This window comes from Saimiri boliviensis, chromosome 13 (genome assembly GCF_048565385.1).
Source record: "Saimiri boliviensis isolate mSaiBol1 chromosome 13, mSaiBol1.pri, whole genome shotgun sequence".
Classification (NCBI taxonomy): Eukaryota; Metazoa; Chordata; class Mammalia; order Primates; family Cebidae; genus Saimiri; species Saimiri boliviensis.
The window spans coordinates 105,548,350-105,574,710 of NC_133461.1; the positions used below are offsets into that span (position 1 = coordinate 105,548,350).

The following is a 26,361-nucleotide window of genomic DNA, read 5'->3' on the forward strand; positions in this document are numbered from 1 at the left end:
TTCATAAACTTCCACCTGAAAACAGTGAAAATGTTTTCGCCAACTGTCCCAGCTTAGAGAGATTACTTTGAATCAGGATTCTGTTATCAATGGACAAAATGATAACAAGAATTACCGAAGTCGTCATTGTTGGGAGAGATGAATTTTGGAACTCAAGAGTATATGTATTACCTGGCTTGTCTGCGGGCTTATATTTCTCCCTAACTAAAAGGGTCTTAATTAGAAGATGACTTTGGTGTCCAAATGTGGAGCAGGGAGAGGGTGGGCGGAGCAACAGGTACAGGAAGGGGGGTCCGCATCCTGCAAATCCCTCATGAAACTCACCTAACCATAAATGCTGGGTATCAGTGTGAAAATTCAGAACAAAGGAGAAACCCCCTTCAATTAAAAGGCATTTGAAAAATTAATGCAATAAAGAGACTCTTCTCAAAGATTTTCCTCATGAGGAACTTAAGGCATTGAATCCAGCCAGAAGAACGAATGGTCCAAAATACCTCGTGAGCTCCACTAAGCCAAAGACATGCGTCTGCTTGGAATTCATTTTCAGACTGGATAATCAGCAAGCAATGGGAAAGAAAGGGCACTGACAAAGAGAGATGAGAAAGGAAGACAAACGACGAAGTCATGCTTTGCTTCAAAAAGCAAAAGCCAGCAGAAGAGTTCAGGGAAAATGATTATTGATTTGGTACCCTGGGAGAGTGAAACTCTCATGAGGTTGCTAATTCAATCAGGTTAGAGAGGTGAAGATATGGACAATTATTTTGCCAGGAGCCCATGCCAGAAGCACACTGTTCAGAGAAACGAAGTGAGAATGCTGGTAACACATTCTCCATCCTCACTCCGGTCTCGGAGTATTTTCTCTAGTGATAAGGCTCAATCCGGAAACAAGCTGGAGAGAGGAAGGAAACTGGGAAGGTGGGGGAGGGAGAAAATGAGAGAGAGAGAGAGAAAAAAAAGAGTAGCAGGAAGTTCAACCAGATAGGAACTGATGGAATTTGTTTTTCAGTGTCTCCAACTTCAGCTTGCAAACCAAATCAGAAAAGACACACGCTCACGTACACCAGCCCGGCAGGCACTAGCCAGCCCGAGTACCTGCCGCAGGTCTCAAGGGGCCCTGGGAATCTCAATTCGTTATCTTCGATCATTTCTTTGTCTCTGGAGAAAGTGCATACCTCTCCAATTTAGGAGCACTCCAAACCAGAGTTATTGTCTTCCAATCAATATAAAACGGAGATGGTGGGAAAGGGAGAACTTGGAAGTCAGAAATGTGCAACCAGCCGTCCCCACACAGAACAGTTTACGACAAGTTTCCCGAGCAATTGGCAGTTCCTGATGATCTTTCACTACTGAAGCGAGGACTTCTGAATAGCTGGATTCAGTGGGGAAACAGCGCCTCCTGACAGCTTCTGTGTCTTGAAGCAATACTAAGCACCAGTAAAGTCAGAGAAGAGTCCTTCAAGCAACAGGAATGCTTTATCTTCTGAGCAATAAAAAACAGCCAGAAAAACCATTCTAGAGTGAAATGCAAGGTCTGAAAGCCAGTTTCCGGCGAATTGGGTTGATGGTTAAAAACATTTAAAAAATTTTTTTTTTAATTTTTAAAAATTCTTTTAAAAAACAAAATGGCAAGAGCAAACATTTATTCCATAATCCTTTCTCAAGAATCCACAGGTAGATTGTGCTTGGCATGGAATGTCGATTATGAGTATTTCCTCTCTCAGAGAAGAAATACATATTGATCAGAATATTTTAAAAGGAAAAGGCATTTCAACTATCAACCATGATGCTATACAAATCATGATTTTTATGGTAACACATCCATTTTTTAAAAAAAAGACACGTATGAGAACCTTCAACTGACTGAATCTCTACCATGTGCCAAGAATTAGAGCCAGTCACATGCTGGGGACCCAGAAGTTAGAACACAAATCCTCTCTCTTGAAGGTGTTTGCTGGCCAATATATGCCACAAATAAAAAAAGTCCACATGTAAAACACAGTGAAGCAATTTCTTCTTCCTTTTCTTGTGTTTTTGAGACAGGGTCTCACTCTGTGTGCAGTGCTGTGATTCTAGCTCAATGCCGCTCCTCCCAGATTCAAGCAATTCTCCCATTTCTAGCCTCCCAAGTAGCTGAGACTACAGGTGGTTGCCACTGAGCCTGGCTAATTTTTTGTAGAGGCGGTGTCTCACTACATTGCCCAGGCTGGTCTCAAACTCCTGAGCTCAGGCAATCCTTCTGTCTCAGCCTTCCCAAAGTGCTGGGATTACAGGTGTAAGCTACCGTGCCCAGCTAGCAATTTTTTCATTAGATGCAAAAAGGTCAGCAAGGATAGAAAGCATGATTTAAGTTTCATAAACATGTCCTAGGAATCTTGCAGTTAGCTTAGATTGTTTGTTGCTTCGTTTTGATGTAATTTTCTTTTTACGTCTACACATTATATTCAAAATAATTACCAGAGCACATTCTTGGCTTGGCACAGTTTGTTACACTACACAACACAAAGCTCATTCCTACTATGCTCACAAAGAACATTTACATTTTAAGTAATTTTTTTTTTGAAATGAAGACTTTTAAATGCATAGTCTTTGATTTTACAGCTTCTTTTTGGACCAAGGACACCTTTGAAAATCCAGTGAAAGCTCTGCATGTGTGCCCACACGCTTTGCATGCAGTTTAAAGGAGGTCACAAACCTCACTATAGTGACTGTACCATGAGCTATCGCCAATCCCATGAGCTCTCCAATACCAACACACGACGGATAACAAAACTGTCATGATACCACTTTGTACTTAAATATCACTTCACAGTTTAATATACTCCTGAAATTACTAAGTAAATGACTTAATCAATTGGAGTGAACTTTAAAGACATCAAACAATTTGATATCTACAAGGAGTTCTCTAAAGACTCATAAGAGACGTAACATTGAGCATGGCTAAGTGCAGGAAATAGATCATGGAAATGACCACTGGCCTTTAGCACTGAGTAGTGACCCATGCAGATCTGAGCAGACTCAGCATCAAACTGAGAGACCATGTGATATGTACACACAACATTCCACTCTCACCAGACAATTCTGTTGGCAGACAATTCTCTCGGCTGCCAGGGTCACGGGTGCTGTTGGAGGGGTATGCAACTATGACTGGGTTAGCATGAGGGAGGCCTTGGTGGTAATGAAATAGTTCAGGATCTTCACTGAGATAATTATGGTAACACAATCCACAAATGTGATAAAGAGGCACAGAGCTATATGCACAGATGGTACCAATGGCAAGTTCCTGGTTTCATCCTGTACTGTAGTTATGGAAGATGTAACCACTGGGGAAAACCAGATGACGGATGCATAGAGCCTCTCTACTATCTTTGCAACATCCTGTTAATCTATACTTATTTCAAAATAAAAAGTTTAAAAAAACCCTCATGGCTATTAATCAAGGGCTGCAGATGTTTCTTGGATATAAATACATTCAGATCATCCAGTTCAATAGAGAGATTAAAAAAAACACAAATATCACAGCATCTATGCTCCAGACACTCAAGCTCTTTCTTTCTTTTTTTTTTTTTTTGAGACAGAGTTTCACTCTCCTTACCCAGGCTGGAGTGCAATGGCGCGATCTCGGCTCACCGCAACCTCCGCCTCCTGGGCTCAGGCAATTCTCCTGCCTCAGCCTCCTGAGTAGCTGGGATTACAGGCACACGCCACCATGCCCAGCTAATTTTTTGTATTTTTAGTAGAGATGGGGTTTCACCATGTTGACCAGGATGGTCTCGATCTCTTGACCTCGTGATCCACCCGCCTTGGCCTCCCAAAGTGCTAGGATTACAGGCTTGAGCCACCGCGCCCGGCCCTCAAGCTCTTTCTTAATTCAGCCTCCAGCTCCAACACAGAAGTCAAGTCATTCCCCAGGCTGGCCTGGACACCTGGTCACGTGCTTCTCAAACCCTAACAGCTCACCTCTGACTAAAGGTAAGGCAAAGAAGCTTTAAAATTTAAACCATTATTTTCTACAAAACAGGAACAGACAACCATTTTCCCACAAAGTTATGCTACAGCATCAACCACTGGTGTCTCTGATGAAGCTCAACAGAAGCTGCTAAGGCCTAACCAAATCCCTTCGATGGAGATTTTTTGTTAAATGCAACCGAGTTCATTCACTTCTACAGGAGTGTGGTAAGGGAGAAAGAAGGCTGATTTCGGAATTGCAGGAACACAGACTTGAAGCCCACGTGTGCCATTTTGGAGCGTTCTAACAATTATCTCTGTGCCTCAGTTTCCTCACTGCTACAGAGGGATGCTGATGCCTATGTGACAGGATTGCTGTGACAATGAAATAAGCCCAAGTGTCCAACACAGGATTTGGCACACAGATGCTTAATAAAACTGGAATTCTGTGACGGCAGTCAGGAGCTGTAGAAATTAAAATCAGCAGGCTGGGCTTAACTCGAGAGGGGTGCTGTTACCCAAGCCAAGAATGTGGTTAACGCCAAGGTTCTGGAACTCCAGATGCTGAAGACAAATCAGCGTCAGCACCTAACTGGGGCACACGCAGAGCTCCTGCTACCTTAACGGCCCACACTACCATGGTTTCCGGACTCTGGAGGTAGGTGACCTCCAGCAACACCTTGGCCTCTGCAATGCCAAATATAAACCCAGGTCGACGCGGCTATGCGAGTCAAGTGAAGCAGCAACAAGCAATACCACGGCCAACTGAGGACGGGAGCAAAAAAGGTGGTATTTTCAAACAAATCTGATCAAAGGCGTCCTGTCTTTGGCTATAAGGGCTGTTGTAACTCAAAGGTAAGGTTTCTTAGCAACAGCCTACTCAAGGAAGGTACAGGTATACCTCAATAAAAGCAAACAATACATAAAAATCCACATGGATGTCAAAGATCAATTGAGAGGTCATTCCGCTTTACAGAAAGATGTTCTTATCTTAAATGTGATTATATTTAAATAGATTCTGTTTTCTGCACACAGGCGGGCATCTGTCTGACGGAAACACTGCCTAGGCCCGACCTCCTCAGTGTGGCACGCGGGCCAGCAGCAGCCTGCCGGGAGCTCCTCCAACGCGGATGTGCGGCTCTCCGGCCCCGCCCAGGCTTCAGGAGTCGGAACCTGCAGTCTCACAAGGAAGGCCTGTGTCCACGGCAGGACTTGAGCTTTGTTCTCAGGGTTACTCACGACCCCAAAGCCAGCAGCTCTCAGTACAGCTGCACGGCAGGCTGCCCCGCATTCTCAACCCTCACTCCTTACCAAACGAATGCTAGAGCAACTGCTGGGACCAGCTGGGGAGGCACTGAATTTTTTTTTCTCCTTTTGTAACACAGACACCTGGACCCTAACCCAAGATTTAATGTAATTGGTCTTGGGCAGGACGCTGGCATTAGCCTTTTGTTTAAAGCTCAGTAGGCAGTGCCAGGGCAATGACCCTGTCGAGAACCATGGCCACAGACCGATGGCAGAGCCTGGTAAAAGACGGCCTCACCAACACGTAAGGCCTAAATCCAGCACCCGTAGAAAACACTGAACTGGAAAGAGAGAGGAAGACTGACTACCAGAAATCTTGCACAAAACACCATACTGCAGCAAGGGCGATCATCTCCACACCAACTGGACCAGAAGAGACTTTCCCGGGGCTAGCATCAGGGAACTGTTTCTGAAGATCCTCAGACACAGGTGGGTGTCGCACTTTAACATGACTCAGCCACCAAAAAGTCAAGTAATAATAGTGTTGAAAACCTCAAGGCACCCGACACCAATAATTCCTCAAGCAGTAATCTGCCAGAAGGTCAGAAACCTCTGATCTCTTACAACTAAGAGCTTTCTGCAACAATCACATAAATCCTCTTAAAGTTCTACAAAAGCCTACAAGTACAAGTTGTATTTCCTTCTCTGATCTGGTCAATTCTACATTTTCGAAGAGGGTGCCCACGAGGGCAAAGGCTGGGGGTGGTGGGTGGGTGGCAGGGAGAAGAGAGAGGATCAACGTGCAGGGATCTGGAGGCGCCAGTGAGAGGCACGTGAGCCCACGGGGCTGGGGAGATGGGGGTTATCTCAAAGTGTGGGAGGGATGTGGAGCTCAGGGTGTGACTGTGGGGTGGGGGCAGCTGTTGGGCAGAGCAGAGGAGATGGAGTGCAAGAGACACAGGACTGGAATTCCAGTTCTTCCTGAGGACACAGAGATGACTGAGAAGAGTCAAGGAAGGTGACTGGAGAGGAGGCTGGGATAAGCCAGAGGCCACGTCCTCGGTGAAGAGGAAGAGTAGCCTAGTCCAGGTCTCACGCTGAGCACTGAGGGCAGACATATAACCAGAAGCCAGCCTGTCTTACCAAGCTCCTTCCAGCAGCTCCTTGTGAAGGAGCAGCTGGCACGGCCTGATGTTAGAGCAGCTTCGCCCTAGTGACTGCTGCCTTTCCCATGACTCAACACAGGACAGCAGGCACCAAAGCCAGGTCTCCTTTCCCAGCCTGCTGCTTCCACCTGCTGAGGGTTGAGGGGCAGACAAGGGCTAAACTGGGACTCGGGAACTGAGTCCCTATCTGCACAGGAAATTGCCAAACAAGACTTCTAACCGCTGTAATTCTGGACTCTCTAAAAACTATTAAGAAACAAATAGCTACCACCCTAGAAATATAGATTGCTGTCAGTCTGGAAAAATGCCAGGAATGAATAAATCAAGTCTTCTTTTTTGTTCTATGGTCACCAAAGGCCCTGGCTAGGAACCAATAAAAGATCAGTACAACATACCAGGTTAGCTGAGTAATAGTGGTTGCAACCATATAGTCCAGATTTTCTTAGACAATGCCAGTTCTAAATATTTTTAGCCTGTTATTTTCAGAAATCTATATTTCAAAATCCTAATACATCTCAAACTATATCCAGGACTGTCTCTTACACTTAAGAACGGCACAAAAAATTCTTTGCGATATTATACAGCCCAATTTAATAATCAGGATTCTAAATTATGGAGTTTATTCCATTTAGGGTGTAGTTTAGTCACCTCATTCTTTTCTCCCAGTTGTAAAGCAAATAATATTGTATAATAGAGGAAATACTCCATCTAACCCCCTTACAGGTGGTGCTGACCCAGCACTGTCTCAAAGGCTTTTAGAATGGAATAGGCTGGTTCCAGAGGATGATGGGGACATTCTTGCTCCCTCTTCCACTCCAAAGGGAGTAACACAGTCTGAGCAGAACAGACAAAACCCCTCCCTCTTTCGGCCACGGAAGAGACATTTTCTCCTCTGATTATATCAGCAAGGGGTATTCTTTCCCAAGTTTAATCTAGTCCTCACACCAAAACAAAAGGAACAAAAGCCAAACACCAGATGACGATTATTCTGTTTTTTTTTTGTTGTTTTTTTTTTTTAAGTTTCCTTATAAAACTTATCTACCCACTATTATTACCAAAAGGCTCATATCTAGGCTATGTAAGAAGCCTCCAAAGTGTTTTGGAAACTTTGTCTGAAAAGTACTAGCCATAGATATAAACAGCCCTAGACACAGGTGAAAATCAGACAGTATTAAAGCGGAACACGGAACTGCACATGGCTTTATACCTCAGGAGTCTTCTTACTCTGTCTTTTCCCAAAAATGCAGTCAAGATCTGTTTTGCTCCGAGATGATAGATCCTTCCCTAGAAAAACAATGTGATGCTTTTCAGTAAGACCATTCTCACTAAAAGAAGGAGCACAAACATAATTTATGCAACACCTGAAAGGAAAATGAATTCTGGAAAAGAAATCAACAATTCTGTAACTACTGACTTTCTACCCACTTTTTCATTACAATTCTGTCATTAGCAAACTAAATTGATTGAATTTTAAAACCAAGAAAATGTTTTAGAACCACAACTCTTGACATTCTCTTAATTGCAGAAACAACCCAGAGCAGAGAGACTGCAAGGAAAGCTCAGTTCCACAGCTCACCCCACTCCTGCGATGTCCGCAAGGTGCAATTCCTGCATCTCTGGGTTTCCCGTTTATAAAACAGATCTCATTCGCTTCAGAAACACGAGCTACTGACTTAGAAGACTGTAAAATACAGATTAAAAAATACTACTAGATACATAGCTTCACACTCCACATATGCACATGAATGAGAACACAGCATATTTGACAAAAGGAGCTTAATAATCAACTCAAGAAATAAAAACTTTAAAAGAATATATGTGAATAAAAAATACTGTATAAGGGTCACAGGGTTTCAGATTTTTCTCTTTAAAATGTTCTTTACTGCTCTCGCTATATTGTAAAGGCTGCAGAAGGAGAGCAGGAAATTAAATGGCTCTACGATTCTCATTTCAAACACTAAACTCTTTCCTTTTGAACCCACAAACGAACTGATATAAAATTCACTTCTTTGGAATTTCCACCTCTACTCAATAATCCTCTATGAGCAGTAAGCCAAATCTATTCCCACTTATCAAAGGCCACAGTAAATGGATTTTAAAATGTAGCTACTCCATGTAAAGGCTTGAGGCTCTGGGTGAGGGAGGTTCTGGGTCAGACACAGGAATGTGAGTTTCACGCTGGAAGCCCAAGTTCCACCGTCACAGACTCACTTGTCTTCTTGGTTTCCTGTAGCACACTGACTTGGCAAAGTAATGTCATGACCCAGAAAGTTCTAGTTCACTGACTATCACCGGGGCACTTAAATATGATATTGCTCAGTGACTCCGCGAAATTAAAAAAAAAACAAAACACCCTTCAATTTAATGCAAAGCCGGGTGCCAAAACCAGTTTCCTAGGCAGCAGTACCAGATGGAGTGGCCCAGGCGGTATGACCTGTTCCTGACAGGAGGGCAGGCTCCCCTGGGCTCTGCCTGCTGCTCTCCTTCCTACCTGAGCCCGACACTAAGCCCTCCTACTTCTCGTTTATGAATAAATAGGACCCTACACAGAAAGACCCAACAGAAAACCTACTACGAACAGATGAAGCACATCACAGATTGTGCAGAAAATGAACCGGAAAAGTGGGGAAGAAAACCTGTAGCGGGAAGAGGTGGACAAAGTCATCGGACGTGCAGAGATGTCCTCGCAGCTTTGCTGCCAGCACAACCCATTTGCCAGTGCAAAGCACATTCAGGGTGGCAAACTGCTACTTCAGAAAAGGGTGCTGTACTTAATTCAAAATGTGTATTGGCCGTCTGTCTCTATCCTCTGGAATACAGACACTCTAGAAAATGCAAATTATGATCTTTTGTGACAGCCATTCGACTAAAAGGAATGCTGGAGGGATTAAGGAAGAGACAGTACATGCAAGATCACAGTTCTAAAACACAACGTCGAAATATGAACACCGAGATTCAACACAGATCTCAAAGTCAAAGGCAACACTGTGAGGCTGGCAGCGACAGCAAGCTATACCAATGAAGGTGCAGCTGTGTCTAAAGTTTTGATGATGGGTTCTTGTATCAGAAATGTTTATCCTTTAGCAAAGTTCACTTAAGTAAGTGTAGAAACCAGGACTGTTACAGGCCTTGCTCTGGATTTGATCTGGAAAACAAGAACACAGACAAGAAGAAAGAGTCAGAGACGAGTGGAAAGGAACACGAAAGGTGGATGAAATGGTGAAGATGGAAGTGGCTTTGAGTCAGTTACTAATTAATGGTCCTGATGGAAAGCTTATAAACACCAGAAAATTATGGCCACTTCTGAATAAAAACCATCAATTTAAAAAGCATTTAAAAAGCTCATTTTGTTTCAGTTCTGAATTATGGTCAAATCATACAAAATACTGTTGATAAACTCAGAGAAAACAATTGAGAAAACTGAATAGGAAACAGATCTGGTTCATCTACTAGTCTTCAATGTCTGCGACATTTCCAGAACCAGTAAAAAAGGCCTCCGAGAGTCAAACTGAAAGTCCCTGCAAGGATGAGCAGATCCTTTCACGGAAGAGTACTCTATTTAGGATCCTTTCAGCTGTTTGTCTAATGATGATGATGACCAGTTTCCCAGTCTGTCAGAGTAGCTACTGGGAAGGGAGGAACATGACTGCTACCGTCAGACCCGTTTACAATACCAACAAGCCCACACGGGAAGCAACTAAAACCATAAAAAACAGAGACGAGAACTGAGGAATCATGTCTAGGATGATTTAGGAACAGTTTAGCAATAACCCAACAAGCTCTAAGGAGCAAGCTGCATTAGAACCGCGGTAGAACTGGGGCTCAAAAAACCAAATCTACGGAAAAGTCGAGTTGAGTTGCCCAGTGTAAAGAAGCGAAGGGCAAGGAATGTCTGCTAAAATCAAAAGCACTTAGGGTTTATGTAGGTAGCTTCAATTGTTCAGAAAATTCATTTGCATTATTCAATCAAGAAGGACAAATACAATGACATACTTCTTTTTCACTTTTATTTTTATTTTTTTTTCATTGCACACACAGAACTGGCAGTCAGCCTACGGCAGAAGGTAAAGGTAACTCCACTAAAAGGCACCGTTAGCAAACCAGGAAAGTGGAAAGAGTCAGTGTGGGCAACACAGGTCAGACCCTAATAACCAGTAATAAGAGTCGGAATTTTCAAAAAGCCTACTAAGTGCTATTTAATATTTACTTAAACATCAAAAGAATCAGAAGAGGAAACGTAAAGCTCCTCACTCCCAGTGTGCAACGGAGGGCGGGGCTGACTGCACTGTGAATACCAATTCTGTGATTCCGGACCGGAAGCCAAGCACCTGCAGCGTGCGTTAGGCATGTGCTTTCCTTGTGTAGAAGCACATAAAACAGCCCGAACTGTCACAGGACTAAGAAGGCTGCAAGATTCCCGGGAAAAAGCTACGCAATCACAGTTGATACAACTTTCATCCAATGACCGCACAACTGGGGCGGGGGGCGGTGCTGCTCTCCTGACGTCTCACCATCCAGATAGAAAACCTCAAAAATGGCTTTGGATTGACTGACATTTTCCCCTCTGCAGAGATAGCCTCCATCTGCAGACATCTTTTGAACTAAAAAAAAAAAAAAACCCCACAAACTATGCTGGAGTTGGCCTTTTAAATAAGTATGGCTAAAACTGACTTTTAAAGTTATACAATAAATTAGCTCAAGTTAAAATTATTAACTTGGGACCAGGGAGAGGAATAAAACAATATAACTAAAATGATAGAACTAAAATGATAAAACCAACCAGGTGCAGTGGCTCACACCTGTAATCCCAGCACTTCAGGATGCTGAGGCAGGAGGATCACTCGAGCCCAGGAGGTCAAGTCAGCAGTTAGCTGGGATTATACCTCTGCGCAACAGCCAGAGCAACAGAGTGAGACCCTGTCTCAAAATAAAAATGATACAGCCGATATTTAGGCAGTAGCAAATTTTCTAACACTTTTTGCTACTATAATCTTACTAGAGTAAAATTTTTATCTTCACTCTTAGCAAGCTATGTAAAATTCTAACTTCCTGTTTGATTTCCTGGACCATACATGAGTTACAACATGAATCATCCTTATCAACTCAGTGAATGAGTTACTGTCATTATGAGCACACCCACTGGTTAAAATCCTTATCATCATATACAATGCTGAAAAAGCCAAAGTTCCATAAACCAGAACCTATCTGAGAACCTAACAGTCACTTACAAATGTGTCCACATTTTACAAAAGAGGAAACTGAGTCTGAAAGACGGGAAATGGGTAGGCGACTTGTCTGAGTGAGTAATGGCCAGAAGCCAGATTTTCTGTGATCTAAGATAGTCCACCTTAGAGGAGACTTTAAAATAAGCTTGCACCATGGGCTGCAAAGCTGGATGGTAACTTTTTTTCTTTTCTTCACTACCTGGACTTTTGCTTGTCTCCTTTTTTCTACTTAGGACCAGTGTGCGCGTCCTTCATGTCTCCACTGGAGCTCCTTGCTGCAATCTATAACAATAGATCCGGGACTCTTTCTGCTCTCCATACTGACTCCCCGCTTCCCCCAGGCAAGGCTAATTGATACAGAACCCTCGCTGGAAGACAGAAAAAGAAGGCACAAGAAACCGAGCGGTCTGACAGGTCACCCAGCAAAGGAACAGCTTAACTAGAAATAGAAAGCAGATGCTCCTAGCATCCATTAGATTAAAGCAGATTAATGAGGCTTATCCCAGCCTTGGCAAACGTTTCAGATGAAATCATGCATGCAGTCTGGCACCAAAGGAAAATTAGAAGATTCTATCCGCAAAAGTGAAAGCGTAAAAGGCTGCCACACCATCCGAAAGTTACCGGTCACTTTGAGTTTTACTAACTTGCTCTGCAACAGCACTTTCTGTGATCTCTAGTTTTTTTCTAGAGTCTAATGGAAAAAGAAGGGCTATTTCAGGGATTGGGTATGAAGTAAGCATTTACCCTCTCCTCAAAAGGACTGAGGGCCAATGAAGCCTGGTTCCTGTTCCGCAGCAGGCTGAGGTGGAGAGGAACCCCAGTCAGAGGGCATACAGGTGACAACCAAGAAAGTTCCTGCCTGAGAGGGAGAAGGGATGGAGCGGAAGAGCCACGGCTGCTGGAGAGGGAAGGGAGGACCGGCCTCACCCTGCACGCAATTCCCGACCCACTCAGCTCTGCATGGCCTCTCACCTCAACCAAACCCAGTCAAGCATCATCGATAGTGTAGAGTATGGGAATTCCAGCTCCCACTGCTATCCAGGCAGGTTCTATGCGGGAAGAACTTCTCAGCAATGCCTTGATATGCATGACATTCACCAGAGACCAAAGCAAAGAGTTATCGAGGTAGAAACACAGCCAACCTCCCAGAGAAGAACCATCAACAGACACTAGCTATGACAGCATCAGCATCATCACCATGCTTCTTATGTATACTACGTAATAAACAGGTTTTTAATTCATGATACTGTTCTACCAGCAAACAAGTGGGGAGTTGATTCTATTGCCTTAAACTGTTTCTTTCCAATGCAAGACTGCCACCTCGTGGCTACAGAGGACACAACCACATGCAAAAATGATTTCATTTACTGGGAAGGGGCTGGGGAGGTGGTGATGGAAGAATAGGAATTCTCACCCAGTTAGTTCTCAACGGGATTTCTACCCAACTTGGCAATGACCCCGGAATGCCTACCTTGTGAAATGGAGGAACTATGTGGAATAAAGGGTCAACCAGGGAGTGTGCTTTATCACACTGGAGATCTCAATATAGAGCCTAATTCTCTAACCTGGCATATTAAGAGCTATTTAACACCAACATTCAGCTCTAAAAAAACCATGCAGCTAAAAATGTTGGACAAAAAATTAAAATTATTTTCTGACCTGGTCACAGAAAGTCCTTTTTTCCTCAAATAGAACCTGATTCCATTGTAGCTCAGCCACAGGACTGCTTGACAGTCTAAAGCCTAATCTAGGCCCCATCTCAGATCTCCTGGATCTGAGTCTAACAAGATCCTCGGGAAATCCAGTCACTGCACAGACTCCAGCAGTGCTTCGGAACAATTCAGCCGGCTGTCCGCAACACGTAAAGTCACTGCTGGCCAAGAGCAAGCGTGCTTCAAGTAGCTCCGGACAAATACATAGATTTCAACAAGTGAAGAAATGCTTAATCTTACCTTTTGTGAATTTCATATAGTGAACACGGTTTTTGGAGATTTTGGACTTTTCCTCAAGGCTAAAAGACTTCTTTTCCTTCTTGTCTGAGGAGTCTTTAAAAAAGATGTAAAAAAAAAAATTACATGAAAGTCTTGTAATCCAGTCTCATTTATTCTCCTAACAGTGAATGGTCCTCAAAGAAAATTGTAGGAGCCCATCATTCATGACTAAACTCTCATTAATTTGCTCTGCAACAGCACCATTCTGCTGGATCTCTGGTTTTCTTCTATGGACAATTAGAAATATTTCCTTAATTTGCGTACTACGGATCAGGCAAGGCTGCCCTCTGGAAATTTAGACTATCCTTGAGGAAGAAATGAAAACTTGTGTTCACACAAAAACATAGATATGAATGTGCATATTAGACTTATTCATAATGGAAAAATATCAAAAATCGCCCCCAAGCCCCTCAACATGTGAGTGAATGAACAGCTGAGCAACCCCTGAGCCATCCTCACAGTGGAATACCAATCCACTGAGAAGAGGGGTGGCGGCCGCTACTGCAACGAACAGCCAGGACACTTACTGAAAGAGGTCCATCTACAAAACATACCGTACAACTCCATTTACAGAACATTCTAGACAGGACAAAACAACAGAGGACAGATGAATGGTTTCCAGGGGACAGGGATGAAGGTATCAACACAAACACGAAGCATGAGGTTGCTGTGCCATGGTAGCCAATCCTGTATCTTCACTGTCATGGTTGCTCCATGAATATACACTTGTGATAAAATTGCACAGAACCCTATGTCCATGCACAAATGAAAGGAGACCAAAAAAAAAAAATATGAAAACTGGATAAGGTTTGTGGTGCAGTTAACAGTAACACCAAGTGTCCACCTCCTGGTTTTGAAAAGTGACAGCAATATAAGGTGCCACCCCCAGGAGAAGCAGGAGGAAAGGTATTCAGGACTCTTCGTACTATTTTGCGAACTTCTACAAGCCTGTAATTATTTCAAAATAAAAAGTTATTTTAAAAAGCGAATAAAGGTAAGACAGGTTAAATGACCATCTAAAAACAGATGAGAGATGGTGATGAGGTGACGCGTGACGGAACGGCACCAGCTGTGAGCCACCACCTGCAACGTCGAGGCCTCGGGGAGGACCACTGGCAGGGCAAGAGGAGCAAGAGCACACCACTTAGGACGACATCCGAGTGGGAACTCCTCTGACAGAAGAGAAAACCACAGCCAGAAGAGTCTCCTGCTTGAAGTATCACAGCAAGCCGATCTGGGGCTAGAGTCAATTACAAAGTAGCTAGCTGCCTGCATCCTCTCACCTGTATCTATTTGAGTTCAGACAGAAGAGTGCCATAGAAACAGATCCGGGTAGAAAGGAGACTAAATTTTCCTATAGTTTTAAGAACATTTAGCTATCAGATTAGAGAAAGTGGAAAAAAAGAAACGTTCACCCTAATACTGATCATAACAAGCACATGTCCATTCACTGGCACGTGATTAACTTCACAGGCGCAACGAGAACCCTACAGCAGGCTTGGAAAGAGAAGACAGACGTGCCACACTCAAAGCAATGCCCAGCGTGGGCTCATTATTTCAACAAACTGAAACATTCTCTTCTGCAGCCACTTCCCAAGGACACCCTAGAGTTTTTTCAAAGACATCGATCTACCAGTAAAGTCTTCTCTTTTGCACTTCCTATGGCACATAAAAATCTCAATACTGATGTTCTAATCACAAATCCCTGAATCAGCTGAAAGTACCTCCTGCCGCCCGCAAGCTTATGCGGGACCAGGTGCTGGACTGGAGGCTCTCCATGCATTCTCAGATTTCCCTCCCACAGCTACTCCCTAGGAGAGCTGCTGCGATGCCGGAACCCACTGCAGAGGTCGGCACTGACAGGGCACAGCCAGGAAGGGGCCGCGATGGGAAGCCCAGGCAGACCTGACTGAGAGGACACATCCTGAACCACCACACTGTACCGCTCACAGGGCGGCTCTCGCTCTTCAGATCGAACTATCACCTGGGAAGCTTCTGTACCTTCTGAGTATGCAGATAGACCGAAGGATGCCTGAGCACGGGCAGGCCTTGAGGAATAACTTTCTGTCTTTGCTCATGGGCACTCGTTCCTGAAAGTGCTTGGAGTGTGAGTGGATGCGCCACTCCGGCTGTCCTTTCCCGTCTGTCCCCTCCCATTCATAAAAGAAAGGCACAACCTTCCGCTAACCAGGATCAATGAGGGACAAGTGAAAATGCTTGAGTCAAAGCGGCTGGACCAGTCCCCACATCCCTACCACCAACACAGCTCATCAAGAGGTGCACTACCAAAGAGATGTGCTTGTTTAAAAAGCATTCGTCAAAGTTGAAAACAGATCTGCTGATTTTACTAACTCTAATCTACTCATCGTGAGGCCAGGTGTGGTCCCAGCACCCTGGGAGGCCAAGGCAGGTAGATCACCAGGTCAGGTGTTCGAGAGCAGCCTGACCAACACGGTGAAACCGCCATCTCTACTAAAAATACAAAAATTAGCTGGGCGTGGTGGCGGGTGCCTGTAATCCCAGCTACCCAGGAGGCTGAGGCAGAAGAATCGCTTGAACCCAGGAAGTGGAGGTTGCGGTGAGCCGAGATTGAGCCACTGTACTTCAGCTTGGGCAACAGAGAAAAACTCTGCCTCAAAAAAAAAAAAAAAAAAAAAAGTCTATTTATCATGATGACAACTTAATCCAACTTTTTTTTCTTTTTTTACATTAAAGCCTTGGGTTATCAGAAATAAACCAAAAACTTAACATATACTTGTTTTGTGGCAGAGAAATATAATAGGGTGGTCAATTTTTAAAAAAAGTTTTTAAGCATAAAAACATATTAATATAAAATACTATGGGGTCTATGAAATGGAAATGCTATTTCGGGAGAAAAGATATTATGAACTATAACATTTCTGACTTTCTGTTGTTGCTGAGACAGGGTCTCACTCTGTTACCCAAGCTGGAGGGCAGTGGCGTGATCACTGCTCACGGCAGCCTGGGCTCAAGGAATTCTCCTGCCTCAGCTTCCCAAGTATCTGAAACCATATGCTCACATCACTATGCCAAGCTAATTTTTTGATTCTCTGTAGAGATGGGGTCTCACTTTGTTGCTCAGGCTAATTTCACGCAACCTCCCTACACCTCCCTACCTTAGCCTCCCAATGTGCTGGGATTACAGATGTCCAGCTGATATTCTACTAAAGCAGCATTTCTTTTTCTCCCCACCCCGCCCACCCACACGGACTCTCACTCTGTCACCAAGGCTGGAGTGCAGTGGCACAATCTTGGCTCACTATGACCTCTGCCTTCTGGGTTCAAGTGATTCTCCTATCTCAGCCTCCCGAGGAGCTAGGATTAGGCACATACCCCCATGTCTAGATAATTTTTGTATTTTTAGTAGAGATGAGGTTTCACCATGTTGGCCAGGCTGGCCTCCAAACTCCTGACCTCAGGTGATCCATCCACCTCAGCCTCCCAAAGGGCTGAGATTACAGCCATGAGCCATCTCGCCCAGCCAAATACTTGTTGATGTATTTTAAATAGACGACAGTGGGCATCAAGCTGTTATTGTGCTTATTGTAGTATACTGCAGACCTTTAGGACTGATGTCATGGTTTTATTTTTAAATGCCATATAATGTTCACTGGACACATTTAAGAGTAATAGAACGGTTTTATTTTAACATGTCAGTATTTTCCAAAAGGCCAGAAATTATATTCTTTATAACTATGTACCTCTGATTAAAAAAAAATCCTAGATGCAAAAAAAAAAAAAAGTGAGACAGGGTACACTGTTTTTTAAATTCTCCTAGGAAATATGTGAGCAAAGCAAAAACTGAAGACAACTGCTATAAAGCACCCCTTTGCAGATCACAGGTGCCCTGCTTACTTCTAAAAATCACACATTCTTTTGTGTAATACAAAAATAAGCATGTTTCTCACAATTAATTAAAACAAAATTACCCTGTCTCATTTAGTTATTCCCTGTCACATTCAACTTAGTGTTGTAGCAGACTTAAGATAAGGAGATGCTTGTTAACGCTCAACATAGATTTTTATCATCTGTGATTTTAAGTATTTAAGTGGCTCACTTCTGTAATCCCAGCACTTTGGGAGGCCATGGCAGAAGTATCACTTGAGGCCAGGAGTTCGAGACCAGCCTGGTCAGCATGGCAAAACCTCATCTCTACTAAAGGCTATAAAACTTAGAGGGGTGTGGTGGCATGCGCCTATAATCCCAGTTATTCAAGAGACTGGTGTGGGGGAATCCTTGGAACCCAGGAGGTGAAGGTTGCAGTGAGCCGAGATTGCCCCACTGCCCTCCAGCCTGGGCGACAGAGCAACGCAGTGTTAGGAAGGAAAGGAAGGGAGGGGGTAATACACTGGTGCGGTTTGGCTCTGTGTCCCCACCCAAATCTCATTTTGATGTGTAATCATAGGGCCAGACCAAATGGAGACTGAATCCCAGGGGCAGTTTCCCCTGTGATAGTGAGTGAGTTTGCAGGGTATCTGATGGCTTTATAAGGGGTTTCTCCCCTCACTCAGCTCTCATGCTTCTCCTTCCTGCCACCAGGTGAAGGATGTGTTTGCTTCCCCTTCCACCATTATTCTAAGTTTCCTAAGGCCTCCCAGCCATGCTGATCTGAGTCAATTAAACCTCTTTCCACTAATAAATTACCAGTCTTGGGTATGTCTTTATTAGCAGTGAGAACAGACTAATATAGACACCAAACAGAGTACCAGGTCAAGTCAATATCCTTGTTAGGACTGACAGAAATGGGGGTGCCTCTAAGAAAAGGCGAGACTCAAGTTTCTGTCTCTATGACTGTAGTGGTAGGCCTAAATGGCACCTCAAGTCTGACACGCTAATCATGTCATTGAACCTATTTAGGAAAAGTGACTGCACTTATACATGAGCAGACACTCAGTAAGGTAGAAGCTGACGCCTGATATTCAAATTGCTTTATCTGCTACTATTTAATTAGCCTTCGCCACAGCTTTAATATGACATCAATTGCACATGCCATATTTCACCTTCTGTCTACGAGAAAGGGGACCACGTAGTTATTCACTATTATTGTGGCAAATACCAAAACACACACTACTTAAAATCTGCATAATTATAAAGCAACCCCCTAGGTAGCCACCTCCCAGGTTTGAGCCAGAATACCACCTGTATCTAGAAGCATCCAGCAACCCTGCACCCCTTCTCATTTTCTGCTCCTTCCTCCTAAAACAGTTTCTCCACTCCACGCTACTGAAATTCGGGGCTGTTCCTTTGCGGAGGGGATGGGAGGGCACAGCGGTCCCACGCATCACAGGATGTTCAGCCAAGTCCCTGGCTCAACAGCCCGCTACTCACCAGATGCCAGTAACATCCCCCCTACTTGTGACAACCAAAAATGTCTTCAGACATTGCCAAATGTCCCATGAGGGGCAAAACTGCCCCTGGTTGAGAAGCCCTGTCCTAGGGATAACCATTATTTTGTGTTTTGAGGTAAACACTCCCCTTGTTTTTTATTTGTGTCTTAACCATTTCTTTTTCTGGTGGGGGGCAGCAGGTGAAAAGGGAGTAACAGTCAGTGAAAGTGCAAAAAATCAAAACGTTCACAAATATCTGCCTAACTGCCAAGCAGGCCAGAAGCTCCTCACAAGCCCTTCTCAATCCCAAACTTCACTCCTATGGCAATCACTAGTTTCACAATGAAGTACTCACGTCTCTGTTTTTAAAAACAGATTTACCACCTATGTATGGCACTAAACATCAGGTCTGCCTGCTATCTGTAGCTTATGTAAGTGGAATCAGCTCGATGTATCTTTGTGTCCAACTTCTTTCGGTCAACGTTAAGTCAATGAGTCTTCTACACCAGAGGACACACGGTCTGTGGGGCAAATCCAGCACACCACCTTTTTTGTAAGAAACCTTTACGGAACATAGCCACAGCCGCTGGTCTAAATCCTGTCTGTTGCTGTTTTCACACTCCAATAGCCAAGGTGAGCAGTTCTGCAGAGGATCTGTGGTCTGAAAAATATTTCTATCTGGCCCTTTCTGGGAAAAGTTTGCCAACATGTTTTATAGTCTTGCATGCAACTGTACTCCAGTGACTAACCATTCTATTGTCAGGGGGCATCTGGCTTATTGCCAGTTTGGGGATACCACGAATAATGATATCAGTGTCGTTGTACACATCTCCCAGGACACCTGTGCACAGGCTTCTGTTGGACAGGGGGCAGGTCAGGGGTTATGCAGATCTTCAACTTTTGTAAATCCTTCTAATCTGTTTCCAAACGCTCATACCAACTGACACTTCCACCAAGCTCTGTAAGAATTCTACTATTCCACACTGCCAGCAGAACGTGATATTGCCAGTCTTCCTCATTCCAGTGGCACGCCGTGGTATCACATGAGGTTTTATTTTGCATTTTCCTGATGACTAACGTGGCTGTGTACCCTGCCATACGTTCACTGGCCGCCTGGATGTCTTCTCTTGTGAAATGCCTGTTAGACTCATGCTCACTTTTCTATCACATTGTCAATCGTTTTTTATGTATTGGCAGGGGTTCTTGATATATTCTGGATCTGAAACTTTTTCATAACATGGACTGGAAATATCTTCTGGTGGCTTCCAAATAATAACACTTCTTGATAAACAGAAATTCTTAATTTTAATATAGATCAAGTTACCAAGCTTTTTCTTTATGAAGTGTTCTAACACTTTATGACCTGTTTAAGAAGACTTTTCCTGTCTCAAAGACATGTAGATATTCATATTCTTCATCATCATCTCCTAAAAGCTTTACTGTTAGGCCTATCACATTCTTCCTAATAAATCTACATGGAATTGATTTTGTGTGGGGTATGAGGGTGGGGTCAAGTTTGAGTTTTTTCTGAGGAGAGTTAACTTTCAAGGGCGGGACCAGTTAACTGTTCCAAAACCATTTATTGAAAAGACCATCTACTTCCCACACTGCGGTGCTATGCAGTCTATCTTTATGCCAAAACTATACTTACTTCAGTTGTTACAGTAGCTTTATAATAAATCTTGATATCTGGCCTTCTATAATTTCTCTCAATAATGTTTTACATTTTTTCAGGGAGAGGTTTTAAAAATCTCTCGTTAGATCTACTAAAAGAATCTGATGTCTTTTACCCTAAAAGATATAATAATATGCCGTTTTATTTAATTTTTCATTTAAAATTTTAAATAATTTAAATAATATCATTTTATTTTAAACAATCTCATTATATTTTAAATTTTATTTTCTGTTCCTTTTAGTTATATAGAAAGAAAATTAATGTTTATATATTGACTTTATATCCAGCAACTCTGCTAAATTTACCAATTATGATAAACCCATGAGTTCCAGTCTATATACAATACACTCATATCAATAAATAATAATAATTTTATTTCTTTCTTTTCTCAATCGATCCTCTTACCTTTTCTTTTTCTTCCCTTACTGCAGTTAAGATACTGAGGTAGTAAGGAAGGTCAGTTCCTAGTAGGCCAGAAATCTTACAGACTGGACAGACTTTAAGGAAAGTAGATTCTACCCACTTTTACAGACAATGCAGGCAAAATATGGCAGAGAGAGATCTTAGGTTTGGTTTCCTAGCCTCAAAACAGAAGAGAAACAACAACAATAACAACAACAACAAAAGCCTCAAGAGTGATGGAAACTATTAAAAATAAAACCCTAGGATGGGCGTGGTGGCTCAGGCCTGTAATCACTCTGGGAGGCCAAGGTGGGTAGATCATCTGAGGTCAGAAGATCAAGACCAGCCTGGTCAACATGGCAAAATCACGCCTGTACTGAAAATACAAAAATTAGCTGGGCACGGTAGTGGGTGCCTGTAATCCCAGCTATTCGGGAAGCTCAGGTAGGAGAATCACTTGAACCCAGGAGGCAGAGGTTGCAGTGAGCCAAGATAAAGTCAATGCACTCCAGCCTGGACCACAGAGCAAGACTCCATCTCAAAAAAAAAAAAAAAAAAAAAAAAGAGAGAGAGAGAGAAAATAAAACCCTAGATTCCTTATGAAATCCTACAGAGCAAAGTAAATTTTCGGGCCATAATCGTGGCTTATGGTTCTAGGTTTGCCGGCCACACGATCAGGACGCTAACAGTGCTGAGTATCTCTGCTTGCGTTTCTCGGATGTTGTGACGCACTTAGTTCTCACAACTTTCAAGGATGATACTATTGCTTCCATCTGACCAAAGAGGAAATCAAGGTACAGTCATGTTCAGCAATTTACCCAAGGTCATACAAACAAAGAGCCAGACCAGGAGTAAAATTCAGGCAGTTTGACTCTGGTGTTTGTCTCTAAACCACTATACTCTATTTCTTCTTTAGTCAAAATCTCCAAGTCTTATATGGCCATTTTTATTTTTTTTTGAGATGGAGTTTCACTCTTACTGCCCTGGCTGGAGTACAGTGGCAGGATTTCGGCTCATAGCAACCTCAGCCTCCCGGGTTCAAGTGATTCTCCTGCCTCAGCCTCCTGCCTCCCAAGTAGCTGGGATTATAGGCATGCACCACTACGCCCAGCTAAGTTTGCTATTTTTAGCAGAGACAGAGTTTCTCAGTGTTGATCAGGCTGGTCTGGAACTCCCAACCTCAGGTGATCACACACCTCAGCCTCCCAAAGTGCTGGGATTACAGGCATGAGCCACCGCACCCAGCCAAGCTTACATTCTTATCTGTATTTCTACTTAGTTCAACTGTGATCATAAATATAGAGATGCCTTTGTGTATAATTAGTAAGGAAGAGTGTCCTTGAACTTTACTGCTTCACAGATCCTGCGTTTCCTAATGAGTCACTCAATATTTTCAGAAAGCATTTTCCTTATCTTTTTCTTCTGCTAATAAATTATTGCCCTTTATATTAGGACTGCACACAAAACGGTTAGGATATTTCAGTATCATGATCCTATGGATAAGGAAAACTGTACAAGTTATATATTCCAACGAAAGTCCAATCTGGTTAGAAAAAATACCCACAAAGCACCTTTCCCTTCATGCTTGTGGGCTCACTTCCACACACAGCACTGCAATAAATCTTCCTATGGTTAGATGTGTGCTGTGATTTTGCCAGGTAATCACCAGCATATTCTGCTAGCTACCCCCAAGCAGGACTGTGTCTTATACCTCTGCATATCCTCACACATAAACTGGTACCCAGCACACAGCTCAATAAATGTTTGCTGAACTCAAGTCTAATACTTTATTTCACCCACAAAATTCTCTTTCAATCTACCAAATATCTATTGATTTTTCACCCAAGATACACATTATACACCAGGAATAGATTCTTTATAAACTAGAATGTTTATAAAAATGCTTGCAGATTACAACAAAATCCAATTAAAAATGAGCAAAGGACTTAAATAGACATTTCTCCAAAGAAGATATAAAAATGGCCAATAAGCAGAGGAAAAGATGCTTAACATTAGTCATTAAAGAAACGCAAATCCAAATCACAATGAGACATCATCTCACACTCATTAGGACGGTTACTCTCAAACGACAGAAGATAATTATTGGCGAGGATATGGAGAAATTGGAACCCTTATGCACTGTTGATGCAGCCACTATAGAAAACAGGAAATAGTATGGCAGCTCCTCAAAAAATTAAAAACAGAATGACCAAATGATCCAGCAATCCGCTCCCGGGTATCAGTCAAAGGAAAGGAAATCAGCACACTGAAGAGATACCTGCACTCCCAGTGTACTGCTCACTGTGGTACAACAGCCAAGAAATGGCATCAACCTAAGAGCCTGCCAACAGATGAACGGGAAGCAGCATGCGGTGCATATACACAGCGGTATACTATTTAGCGTTACGAAAGAATGAGAGGTTTTCACTTGAGGCAAAATGGATGAGCTTGGAGGACATTAAGTAAAATAAGCCAGGCACAGATAAATATCACATATTCTCATTCATATGTAAAAGCTAGAAATGTTGAGCTCATAAAAGTAGATAGCAGAACAGTGGTTATTAGAGCTGGGTAAGGAGAAGGGGTAGATGGAAATAGCTCAAGATTGGCTAATGGATATAAAAGTCCCACTAGATAGGAGGAAAAAGCTCTAGTGTTCTATAGCACTGTAGGTGACTAGAGTAAATAACACTTTATATGTTCAAATAGCTAGAAAAACAGATTTTAAATGTTCCCAACACAAGGATATTAAAAAAGTCTAAGTTGATGCATATGCTAATTACACTGATGAACACATGTGTACATTACATATTGTGTACAGATATTGACATATCACACTATACTCAATAAATATGTATAATTATGTATCAACTAAAAAATAAGAAAAGCAAAAAACAAAAAACTCATAAACATATTTTCACCGAGAGCTTAGGTCACCTGATCTCCCTACCTGTGGTTTCCAGCCCATGGCAAGTGTTGAGTTCGGCCAGAAGCTGGTTAAAATCATCCTGATGTGCAATCCAGTTGTCCTGAAAATACCAAAGAAATGAATGAGAGGTGAGTCTGTAGTTTACCTACACTGACTGAGATGATGATATTTTGTAATCAAGGAAATCCAGTGATTAGTAAGAAATTTTAAATGTTTCATCAAAATACTATTTGATAAATTTAAGTGGATTCAAGAAATAATATAGTTAAAACGCTCTTTATGCAGATCAATATTATAAACGGGCTTCCTGGGAGCTTAAGGTCTGATTTCAAATGTGAATGACTTATCAATCAATAGTCAATTTATAGCAAATAGGCAACCTGTGTGCTAAATATTAAAGTAAAACACAATGAAATTACTGTATTTTTCCTCACTAGGGGAAATTACAGTTTGAAGGACAAGAACCATGAGGGACACAGAAATGCTCCTCTTTGCTCAGTAGAACTTAAAATATTCTAATTACTTGCACCAACCTCAATTTAACAACTGTGAGGAAGGGGAGGAGGAAAAATCTCAAGTCCCGTGAATCAATGAGCACCCATTCCTAAGGTGGTTACCTAGTAAGTTCATTATAAAAAAATGAACCTGGCTTTTATAAGAGAATGAAGATCTCCCAAACCAGTGGGAAGCAGGGTTTCAATGTAAGAATCTGCCTTACTCACATTCTTAAGCATTTTTAAGAATACTTAAGGTAAAGGAATATGGAACAGGTTTACTGGGTAATGTTTCTCCCAAGAAAATAAGGGTATCTGTGTTATCTATCCTTCAACAACTACATTTGAAATCAACCTTATGTAAACTCTTTAGTGGCTAAAAATTTTAGCTGCTCTAATCCACTACTCAGAGATACTCAACTAACCAAAGTAATTCAATTTACCTAAAGTAATTCTCCAGATTTCCTACCAGATTCTGTTGGCTGCAAAAACTTAGGAATAAAACTTTGGGTTTAGATAAAACCACAGTAGGCCACTGATTCTGAATTACGATACCACACATTGAAGTGTCAGTGTTCAGGAGAATGAAATGAAGTGTGGCACCAACAGTCAGACGAATCCATCAAATGACTGGATTAAAATGTTTACATCTACAAGACTGAAGTCAATTATGCAAAGACACCCAGGAGGCACGTGCTGCTCACTTCGTTATTGACGGTGGCTCCGAGTCCCAGGTGGTTATTTTTCACTTGAACTTTAATATGATCTGTGGCTCCTTGCTCCTGAGCCCCTAAACCCTGTGGAGATTAAACACAGAGTTAGAACATGCCTCTGGCTGATACTCAGAAGCAGAGCACTGCTACAAAACTCACAGATGCACACGGCAGTTGTTCTGAGTTGATGATTTTCTCCATCAAATATTTTCACAAAACAACATGGAGGAGGACTCTTAAGTCCTCTGCATCGATTAACACTCACGGTAAGATTTTCCAGGCAAGGGGAGATCAAGTGCAAAGATCCTAAGGTGGGGAAAAAACTCAGTGTACTGGGAAACCTCAGAGGCACCCGGGGTGGCTTCTGCAGCAAATGAAGGAAATGGGATGGCAGAGAGGCTAGATCTCACATAACCTACGGGAGGAATTGGGATTTTATTTTAAATGCGATGGAAAACCACTGGTCTTTTAAGAATGACACAAGCTGATTTCCATATCTTAAAAGATCATTCTGGTTGCTGTATAGCAAATGGGTCAGAGGAGAAAAAGGAGGGAGGAAGGGAGACAGTTGAGAGTCTAAGGAGTCAATCAGTGCACGTTACGACAGTGGCTGAAGCAGAGTGCTGCCTTGGCTGGAGAGGAATGATGCCTGGGGATGGGAGAGGGAAGAAGGAAGACGGAGAAGGATGATGACTGGGGATGCGGGAGGGAAGAGGGAGGACGGAGAAGGACGATGGCTGGGGATGCGGGAGGGAAGAGGGAGGACGGAGAAGGATGATGGCTGGGGATGCGGGAGGGAAGAGGGAGGACGGAGAGGACTGACTGGGGATGTGGGAGTGAAGAGGGCGGAGGAACCAAGTAGGACTCTCAGGTTTCTGGCTTGTGTAAATGGCAGATGCTACCACGTATAAAAAACAGGGAAAACTTGGGGAAAATATATTTGGGGGAATCAAGAGTTTTATAATAGAAATGATAGCCTTGAGACGATTGCTCAAGTGGAAATATCAAGCAGGCTGTTGAATTTACAAATCTGGAGCTCAGAGGACAGAAATGGACTAGATATAGAAAAATGACAGTTCCCAGATTTCAGCTAATTCAGTGTGGCAAAGGAATGAATGAGATCACCGGAGCAGAGGGCAGAAAAGGGGCCTGAGGCTGAGCCTCAAAGAGCTCTAACAATCAAAAGTCTACAGAAAAAAAGAGATAGCAACGAATTTAGGAACGGTGA

At 42.8% G+C, this 26,361-nt stretch overlaps 1 protein-coding gene across 2 annotated transcripts in view; it reads right to left on the minus strand.

Moving 5' to 3' along the window:
- The window catches only part of PINX1 (PIN2 (TERF1) interacting telomerase inhibitor 1), a 75,930-nt gene that overhangs the window by 43,700 nt on the left and 5,869 nt on the right, over positions 1-26,361 (minus strand). For both annotated transcript variants that reach the window (XM_010332064.3, XM_074384160.1), the window contains exons 3-6: positions 25,125-25,217; positions 23,948-24,026; positions 13,534-13,626; positions 7,564-7,640 (exon numbers count right to left, since the gene is read on the minus strand). In XM_010332064.3, the coding sequence (XP_010330366.3) occupies positions 7,564-7,640; positions 13,534-13,626; positions 23,948-24,026; positions 25,125-25,217 (342 nt within the window). The remainder of the gene's footprint in view (positions 1-7,563; positions 7,641-13,533; positions 13,627-23,947; positions 24,027-25,124; positions 25,218-26,361) is intronic.